Source organism: Sturnus vulgaris, chromosome 14 (assembly GCF_052056855.1).
Source record: "Sturnus vulgaris isolate bStuVul1 chromosome 14, bStuVul1.hap1, whole genome shotgun sequence".
In the NCBI taxonomy this organism is placed as follows: domain Eukaryota; kingdom Metazoa; phylum Chordata; class Aves; order Passeriformes; family Sturnidae; genus Sturnus; species Sturnus vulgaris.
The window spans coordinates 4,670,929-4,680,244 of record NC_142256.1 but is presented as its reverse complement, the minus strand read 5'-3'; the positions used below and the strand labels follow the sequence as shown (position 1 = coordinate 4,680,244).

The window sequence follows — 9,316 nt, the reverse complement described above, 5'->3', positions numbered from 1 at the left end:
CACACACTCAGACACAAACACACACAAAAATACACACAAAAATACACACAAACACACACTCAGACACAAACACACCAAATAGACACACTCAGGGACACTCACACACACTCACACTCACACTCACACTCACACTCACACTCACACTCTCACACACTCACACTCACACACTCACACTCACACACTCACACTCACACACTCACACACTCACACACTCACACTCACACTCACACACACACTCACACTCACACTCACACACACTCACACACACTCACACACACACTCTCACACTCACACTCACACACTCACACTCACACACTCACACTCACACTCACACACTCACACTCACACTCACACTCACACTCACACACTCACACTCACACTCACACACTCACACACTCACACTCACACTCACACTCACACACTCACACTCACACTCACACACTCACACACTCACACTCACACTCACACTCACACGCTCACACTCACACTCACACACTCACACTCACACTCACACTCACACACTCACACTCACACTCACACACACTCACACTCACACTCACCCAGGCACGCCGAGTGAGGGATCGAGGCAGAAGCAATCCAGCGCTGAGCAATCGACCGGCAGGCACGAGCAATGGAGCACCGAGCGATGGATCGTGCCAGGAGCGTGTAACGAGTGTGTAATGAGTGTGTAATGAGTGTGCAATGAGTGTGTAACGAGTGTGTAATGAGTGTGTAAATGAGTGTGCAACGAGTGTGTAATGAGTGTGTAACGAGTGTGTAATGAGTGTGTAAATGAGTGTGTAACGAGTGTGTAATGAGTGTGTAAATGAGTGTGCAACGAGTGTGTAATGAGTGTGTAACGAGTGTGTAATGAGTGTGCAAATGAGTGTGTAATGAGTGTGCAAATGAGTGTACAATGAGTGTGTAACGAGTGTGTAATGACTGTGCAATGACTGTGTAATGAGTGTGCAGTGAGTGTGTAATGAGTGTATAATGAGTGTGCAATGAGTGTGTAAATGAGTGTAATGAATGTGTAATGAGTGAGCAAGGAGTGTGCGAATGAGTGTGCAACGAGTGTGCAAATGAGTGTGTAATGAGTGTGTAACGAGTGTGTAAATGACTGTGTAATGAGTGAGCAAGGAGTGTGCAAATGAGTGTGTAATGAGTGTGCGAGGAGTGCACGATCAGTCGATCTCCGAGCAATCGATCGGCAGTCGCGAGCAATCGATCGCCGAGCAATCGATCGGCAGTCGCGATCAGTCGATCGCCGAGCAATCGATCGGCAGTCGCGATCAATCGATCGCCGAGCAATCGATCGACAGGCGCGATCAATCGATCGCCGAGCAATCGATCGGCAGGCGCGATCAATCGATCGCCGAGCAATCGATCGGCAGGCACGATCAGTCGATCGCCGATATGATCGATCGGCAGTCGCGATCAGTCGATCGCCGATATGATCGATCGGCAGTCGCGAGCAATCGATCGCCGAGCAATCGATCGGCAGTCGCGATCAGTCGATCGCCGAGCAATCGATCGACAGGCGCGATCAATCGATCACCGAGCAATCGATCGACAGGCGCGATCAATCGATCGCCGAGCAATCGATCGACAGGCGCGATCAATCGATCGCCGAGCAATCGATCGGCAGGCGCGCTCAATCGATCGCCGAGCAATCGATCGGCAGGCGCGATCAATCGATCGCCGAGCAATCGATCGGCAGGCACGATCAGTCGATCGCCGAGCAATCGATCGGCAGGCACGATCAGTCGATCTCCGAGCAATCGATCGGCAGTCACGATCAATCGATTGCCGAGCAATCGATCGGCAGGCGCGATCAGTCAATCGCAGTGGGCTGGATCAGGAAGGAGGAGCACAGCCAGACACACTCAGACACACTCACTACACTCACTCACTCTCACCACTCACGCACTCGGAGCAGTGCTGGGAAGGTGGGCAGCCCCTAACAGCCCTGGGTGGTTCCAGGGGAGCCCGGCCCCATCAGCTGGAGCCTTTTACACTGCTCGTGTGTTCCCAGTGGCTCTGTGGGGGGACAGGGACAGCGCGAGGTGCCTGGATCAGCCCAGGCTGGGTTCTGGGGACAGGCACAGCGGGGCCGGGGATGGTGTGAGGGGCTGGGGACAGGTGAGATGGATGAAAGGGACAGGGATAGCCCGGGGGGACTGCTGGGGTCAGCCCCGTGTCCCGCACCCCGTGTCCCGCACCCCGTGTCCCGCACCCCGCGTTCCGCAGCCCGCGTTCCGCAGCCCCGCCGGCGGCTCCGTACCGGCACGGCGCGGGCAGCCGGGGGCCTCGGGGCGGGGCCTCGGGGCGGGGCCTTACGGCCGCAAGATGGCGCCGAAAGGGAAAGGCGGCGGCAAAGCCGGGAAGGGTGAGCGGGGCTGGGCGGCACCTGGATCGGCCGCGCGGGGGCTCGGGAACGGCACCGGGACCGGCCGGGCGGGAGGTCGGGGGCGGTGGGGGCCGGGCCGGTCTCAGAGCCCGGCAGGGACCGGGCCGGTCTCACGGTGCTCTGTTCACAGGCGGCGACAGCGGCGGCGGCGGCAGCGAGGGCAAAGCACAGGGCCCGAAGGGAGGCGGCAGCGCCGTCAAGGTGAGTGCGTGGGGCGGCGGGGCCGGGCGGGGTGCGGGTTGTCGGTCCCAGCACCGGCAGGCCCGTCCCGCCCGCCGGCCCCGCTCGCCACAGCCCCGCTGCTCTCCGCTCCAGGTTCGGCACATCCTGTGCGAGAAGCACGGCCGCGCCATGGAGGCCATGGAGAAGCTGAAGTCCGGGCAGCGCTTTAGCGAGGTGGCGGCACAGTACAGCGAGGACAAGGCCAGGCAAGGGGTGAGTGAGCGAGCGAGCGAGCGCTGCACAGCGGGGCCGGGAGCATGGCTCCTGCTCTCAGCAGCAGGACGTGTCCCACTGCTATATCCCCACCCTCCCTGCTCGGAGTCTCAGAGCTTAACCCCGACGGTGCCTTCCTGCAGGGAGACCTGGGCTGGATGACCCGAGGCTCCATGGTGGGACCATTCCAGGAGGCAGCGTTTGCCCTGCCTGTGAGCAGCATGGACAAGCCCGTGTACACGGACCCTCCCGTCAAAACCAAGTTTGGATACCACATTATCATGGTGGAAGGCAGAAAATAAAATGTGAATGACCATGATGACCTTGTTGACTGCTTGAATCCTGAGTCCCAGACACCTTGGCCTTGGAGCAACACGCCTGGAGGCAGCTGCCTGGCTGTCCCTGCCACTCTGTGCTGGCAGAGCAGGGCCCTGCCTGGAGAGGTAAAGTGTCCTTGGGAAGGGTGAAACAAGAGCCTGTTACAGATGTTGGAGTGTCTGTTGCCTGGCAGGCCAGCCTCTTGCTTCTCCTGCTGTGGAGATAATGGTCTGTCAGCAGAATGAGGTTCTTATTTGCAAGCAGAAACGATGCAGGAAGGGACAGGGGGCCCCAGGGCTTGGTCTCCATCTCCATCCTGCCCAGGAGGGTGCAGACAGCTCCCATGGTGCAGGCTGTGCTCCAGGGCTGCAGCACAGTCTGAGCTCTCCTGAGTACAGACTCACCTCTTCCTACAGCTCCACCTTGCCCAGTCAGAGCTGGGGGAATAAACTCGGTAACTCAGGTCTGAATAAGAAAAAGGCCACTAAAGGCTTGTGTGCCGCTTCCTGCGCTCCCCTGTGCTGTGGGGTGTGCAAGGGAATCAGCCCAGCAAGGTTCCTGTCATCTCAGGAATCCAGCCCAGAGCCCCCATGATCCCCTTGCTGCCCACAGAGCCCCCAAACCAGCCACGGTGGCTCCAGCAACAGGCACCAGCTTTGTTTACAGGTGAGCACCACGCACAGAGCTCGGAGCTGAGGAGGAAACATCAAAGAACAGAAGGTCCTTCTCTTCCCTCCCTTCTCAGGGTGTTGGTTTTGCTGAGTGTGGAACCCTCAGAGAAGCCAATGCTACAGAGGACAGACAGGCTGCCCAGAGCAGACACTGCCCCATGTAATGGTGCTGTCAATAAACCACTTGTTTCCAGGCTACCAGAACTCTGTTCTCTCTTTTGGCAGAAGCACATTGACACAACTGCAGCAGCAGAATTAGATCTGTGTTTGCTGTGGCTCTGAACACAAAGAGCTCCTCTCCCAAATTACACAGCTCAGCCAGGTGTGCTGTCCTGGGCTATTGCAGAAGGCACATGGCACAAGGAAATCTCCATACCTGCTGCTGTGCTGTCACCAGGTGGGACTGGCAGGAGTCAGTGGCAGTGAGGAACACACCAGGCTGAGGCTGTGTTGGTGGGGGCAGTCACTCAAAGCTTTTGAGCTGCTGCTTTGTGGGATTGAGGCACTCTCAGCCAGTTTGCTGACAACACTGAGCTATGTGGTGTGGTCACACTCTGGAAGGGAAGGATGGATCCAGAGGGACCTGGAGAGATGAGACCACATGAAAAGTTCAAGGTTCTACACCTGGGTCAGGGCATTCCCAGGCACAGCTGTAGATTGGGCAGAGAAGGGATTGAGAGCAGCCCTGGGAGAAGGGCTTGGGGGTGATGGTTAAGGAAAAACTCACCATGAGGCAGCAGTTAGCACTCCCAGCCCAGAAACACCCCCATGTCCACCACCAAATGGTGGGTGACCCTCAGGCACCCAAAGTGGCTTATTTAAACCCGGGAGGAGGGAGGAACCACAGCACCCCCAGGGCTGGGCTGTCCCCATCTTCTCAGGGGAGAGGAGCAGCAGAACCTGGGGGGTAAAATGTGAAGCCCGAGCTGCCAGCATGGAGAAGGGTTTAAACATCAACAACACCATTTTTTTAATTGAATAATCAGACAGGAACATGAACCATTTTCACCTTTGTGAGCCAACTCCACAGTGAAATTCCCTCCCCAGCATCCAACACCTGGATGTTTGGACAGTTTCCTCAAGCAGGAAGTGCTGAATTTTCTCAGTCACACGAGTATAGGGCAGGCACCAGCCTGGAGCTGGCTCAGGGATCCCAGGGCCCTGGTGCAGACACACGGTAACGAGGAACAGCCAGACTGTCTGCACAGAGCCACATCCCCGTCACTTCTGGGCCAGCTGTCTGTACAAGTTCAGAGTCAGAAGCATAACTTCAGGATCTCCACTTTTTATGTCAAGAGCTTGCAGGAAGCAGTCCAAGGCCTCCTGGAGTTTTCCATCATTCTGAAGTTTCTTCCCACTGTGTACCAAGGTGTCATAGTCTGCAGCAGGAGAGGAACTCTGCCCAGTGCCCTTTTCAGAGCTGCTTTCCTGGGTGAAGCAGTCAATCTGCTCCCCTGACTGGAGCTCAGCATCACCCGTGGATTGCTCCTGAGATGACTCCGTCTCCTCTGCCTCGGATTGCTCAGATTCCAGATTGCTGTCTGCGTGGGAGGACTCCTCACTTGTATCAATTGTTTCTCCAGTAGGTTCTTCCTCAGGCTCAGCAGATTCCTCAGTGCATTCCTCAGCTTCGTCTTCCACAAGCCCATCTTGCTCCTCATCACCATCATCATCATCATCACTGTCTTCTTCATCAGTGGTTCCCATGATTTCCCCAATATCCTCCACCTCATCTACCAACCTGTTAATGAACGAGCGCCTGGAAGCGTTAGACCTGTTTCCACTGTTATTTAGCTGGGGAGAAAAGATGGCTTTAGCTCTTCTGGTGTCATATTTAGGGGTGGAAGCACTAATTCCTTCTGGAAGTCCGTGCTGACTGCTGTCCAGGGGAGAGGAGGGCACTTGCTCAGGCTGCTCTTCACTGTCACTGAGTGAAGCAATTCTGTTCAAGCGTTTGTTCCTCGTGAAAGTGAGGAGAACACTGCTTTCCTCCAATGTTTCACTCCCTTGCAGGGAGGCATTTGGCTCTTCCTCGGCTGTGCCATGGCTACTGGGCTCACTTGGCAAAGCTTTGCTTGGAGATTCTTTGTCTGGAGATTTACACAAGCTTTCTGCCTGGAGTTGTAAGCTCTCCTTCTCAGGGTCTTCCACTGATCCTTCTTTACCTGAGGCATCCTGCAATCCCTCTTCAGACTCTTCCAAAACCAGATTGAAGTCAACTTGATCCTGGAAAGAAGGAGCAGATGTACCCTCCAAGCTGTCTTCCAACACGTGAGACTTGTAGAGCTCAGCATTGATCGCTGGTGTAACATTTGATAAATTCAGCACTGCAGAAGCTGGCTCAGGAACATCGTTCTGCTCTGTCCCCAGAACAGTGTGTGGGTCAAGCACCTGAACTGACAATTCTACATCACTTCTAGGATCTTCTAGTCTAGCCATGCCAGCCTCTGAGGAATTGTGACAATGCCCAGACAGGTCATTCCTTGCCTTGGCCAAGCTGTCTGAATGTACCTGCAAATGCTGTTTCTCTTGGAGGCTCTGACTCTCTTTCTCGAGTGCAGGGGATGATGGTGTAATGTTAGATTCAGGATTTTGCTCAGAGTCTTGTATATCAGATTGTTCTGCTGTCTTGCTGATATTGAGCACTTCTGTCTCCATACCAGACACGTCTTGTGCCAGCTGCTCTTCATCCAAGTCATCAACAGTTAGAGCTGTCATTCTGGAGCTGACATCGAGCACCTGGGCCTCCTCATCCTCTGTAAGATCAATAATTTTGTCCTTTTTATGTGCATCAGCTACTGGTGGTGAAACAAAGTGATTTTTCTCATTCAGTCCTGGAGACAACTTCTTTGGCCCAGAAACTGATCCCGATGGTCTTTGCCAGTTCTCTTCACAAGCATTTCTGATCCCCTCCATCCTCTGATCTCTGAGCTGGGACTCCAGCTGGACCAGCTCGTGGGCTTTCTGTACCCTCCTCTGGATGTACTGATGGGCTTCCTCGCTCTCCACCTGCTCCTCGTGAGCCATCTCCCTCGTGTACATCAGGTCGTGGTCAGAAATGCCAAACATTGCCAGGGAGTGCAGGTAAGCAAGGTGCTCATCCAGCTGCAGGTCTGACTTCCTTTGCATGGCGTGCAGGGACTGCAGCTGGATCTGGGTCGCAGACGTCCGAGTATCTTCCAGGGTGAAGAGCTCCCTCAGTTCCTGTTTGGAGAAATACCGGAACGGGTTCTTTTTGTCACCGGTGCTCTGTCTGATGAGCGAGTCCTTGAATACCTGCCGCCTGTAAATCTTCTCTTCCACGGTGCCACAGGTGATCAGCCTGTAAATCACCACGTTCTCCTTCTGCCCGATTCTGTAAGCTCTGTCCACAGCCTGAGCGTCGGTTGCTGGGTTCCAGCTGGGATCAAAGATCACCACTCGGCTGGCTGCTGTCAGGGTGATCCCAACACCCCCGACCTGCGTGGTGAGCAGGAAGACCGAGTAGTCGGGGCTGCTCTGGAAGGCGTTGATGCGCCTCTCCCGCTCCGTCAGCTGCGTCACCGTGCCGTCGATGCGCAGGATCCGGAAGTGCCGGCGGGACAGCACGAGCTCTATGATATCCAGCATCTTCCTCGACTGCGAGAACACCAGCGTCCGGTGTCCCTCTTCCCGCAGCCGTTCCAGCAGTCCCACAAGGAACTGCATCTTCCCCGACTCCTGGATCACAGTCTCATCAGACAGATGATCTATTTTGCTCATGCCTGAAAACAGTCCTGCTTCCACACTGTCATCCTGCTCTTCCAAGCCCAGCTGGATACAGGCTCTCGCAGACAGAAGCCTGGGGTGGTCACAGAGTTTCTTCAGGACCGTCAGCTCGGCCAAAGGCGATCGGGTCGTCATCAGCACTTCCTTCACGTGATCTAGGCAGAGAAAATTCCTGTAGATTTCTTCCTGCACCGGTGCCAGGTACACCCACACGACAAAGTCATTTTTCCTAGTGAGAGATGGCATGACAGGAGCCTTATTCTCATTTGGATCCTCAGGAAGAAGAGCATCCACTTTATCAGCAGGATTGCTTTTGATGTCTTCCTTGGTTCTTCTGAGGAAATAGGGCTTTATAATTGCCATGAGATTCTCTGATATCTTTAGCCCCAGTGCTTTCTCACCTGGAGTCGCATCCTTCTCCCTCGCCCTGGTAATGGGATTCTCATATTCCATTTTAAAAGTTTTGGCAGTTCCCAGGAGGGAGCCTTGGCAGGCAAAGTCAAACAAGGACCACATTTCACGCAGGTTGTTCTGCACGGGGGTGCCTGTGAGCAGGACGCGGTGCTGGGCCGGGATTGCGTACACACACTTGGTCGTCTTGTTTGATGGGCACTTGATCTTGTGTGCTTCGTCGAGAATGACGTAGTCCCACACAAACTCCTGCTCGTGGCGGCTGGCCAGCTGCTTCCAGTTGTTAATGAGCATCTGGTAGCTCGTGATGATGATGCCGTTCTTCCTCTGCACCCTCTCCAGGTTCCTGGTGCGCTCTGTCTTGCTGGTGCCATGGAACTCCTTGACGCGCAGGCCGGGGGTCCAGCGGGCGAACTCAGCCAGCCAGCTGCTGACCAGGGTGGTGGGCATGATGAGCAGGACGTGCTGCACGAGCTCGGCGTCGAACATACCCGAGAGGAAGGCGATCACCTGGATGGTCTTGCCCAGGCCCATGTCATCTGCCAGGATGCCACCAGGCTTGCCGTCCCGGTGCAGGCGGTACAGGAACGCGACACCTTCCCGCTGGTGCTGGAACAGCTTCCCGTGCATCTCCCCGTAGATAAGCAGGCCGCTGCCGCACACGTCCACGAAGCCTTCATCCTCCTCCTCCTCCTCCTGGTGCTGCTGCTCGGCCGCCGCCAGCGCCTCCTGCACCCGCTGCATGCGGCCCCGCAGCTTCTCGCTGGGGCGGATGGCGGCCGCCAGCTGGAACAGCCGCAGCGCCTCCTCCAGCTCCCCTTCGGCCGCCGCCGCCTTCGCGCTGGCCACGAACCTGGGGGAGTCACCGTGAGCACCGTGCGGCCAGGCCCGGGCACCCGCGACAGTGCCGGCCCGCCCCGGCCCGGCCCTCCCACGGCCCTCCGGTACAGCTCACCCCCGATACCGCTCACCCCCGGTACCGCTCAGCCTCGGACCCGCTCAGCCCCGGCCCCGCTCACCCCTGGCCCCGCTCACCCCCGGCCCCGCTCACCCCCGGCCCCGCTCAGCCCCGGCCCCGCTCACCCCCGGTACCGCTCCTCTTCCGCCGCCTCCCCCGGCCCAGGGGCGGCCATGGTGCCGGCGCTGCCGCCCTGCGCTTCGAACGGGGCCCTTCCCGTCCTGCACCGCGCCACATGTAAATCAGCAGAGCTCACAGCCAATCAGCGCCGGGGGCGGGAACAGAGGGGCGGGGTCCAGCGCTGTCCGCCGCTCCTCCCGGGTTGCGGGGACACCGGGACCAGCCCCGGTTCCGTCCGGTCCCTTT

General features: G+C 56.8%; 2 protein-coding genes across 3 annotated transcripts; one reads left to right on the top strand and one right to left on the bottom strand.

Moving 5' to 3' along the window:
- Nucleotides 1-2,305: 2,305 nt before the first annotated feature.
- On the top strand, nucleotides 2,306-4,038 carry PIN4 (peptidylprolyl cis/trans isomerase, NIMA-interacting 4). Of its 2 annotated transcripts, XR_015806863.1 has the most exons (5): nucleotides 2,306-2,389; nucleotides 2,541-2,611; nucleotides 2,726-2,845; nucleotides 2,989-3,288; nucleotides 3,830-4,038. XR_015806863.1 is itself a non-coding variant. In XM_014890999.2 (4 exons), the coding sequence occupies exons 1-4, from the start codon at nucleotides 2,350-2,352 to the stop codon at nucleotides 3,145-3,147; spliced, it is 390 nt and encodes a 129-aa protein (XP_014746485.1). In that variant the 5' UTR covers nucleotides 2,306-2,349; the 3' UTR covers nucleotides 3,148-4,038. The 2 variants fall into 2 exon arrangements, 1 of the variants encoding a protein (XP_014746485.1); XM_014890999.2 differs by having other exon boundaries at nucleotides 2,989-4,038.
- Nucleotides 4,039-4,794: 756 nt separating this feature from the next.
- ERCC6L (ERCC excision repair 6 like DNA helicase) lies at nucleotides 4,795-8,827 on the bottom strand. The gene has a single exon (XM_014891000.2). The coding sequence runs from the start codon at nucleotides 8,734-8,736 to the stop codon at nucleotides 5,056-5,058; it is 3,681 nt and encodes a 1,226-aa protein (XP_014746486.2). The 5' UTR covers nucleotides 8,737-8,827; the 3' UTR covers nucleotides 4,795-5,055.
- Between the last annotated feature and the right edge of the window lie 489 nt (nucleotides 8,828-9,316).

Excerpts from the sequence above, each read along its gene's own strand:
- PIN4 (XM_014890999.2), top strand. The coding sequence starts at position 2,350 with ATGGCGCCGAAAGGGAAAGGCGGCGGCAAAGCCGGGAAGG. Across the intron at positions 2,612-2,725 it reads GAGGCGGCAGCGCCGTCAAG|GTTCGGCACATCCTGTGCGA; the intron begins GTGAGTGCGTGG and ends TCTCCGCTCCAG. Across the intron at positions 2,846-2,988 it reads AGGACAAGGCCAGGCAAGGG|GGAGACCTGGGCTGGATGAC; the intron begins GTGAGTGAGCGA and ends GCCTTCCTGCAG.
- ERCC6L (XM_014891000.2), bottom strand. The coding sequence starts at position 8,736 with ATGCAGCGGGTGCAGGAGGCGCTGGCGGCGGCCGAGCAGCAGCACCAG.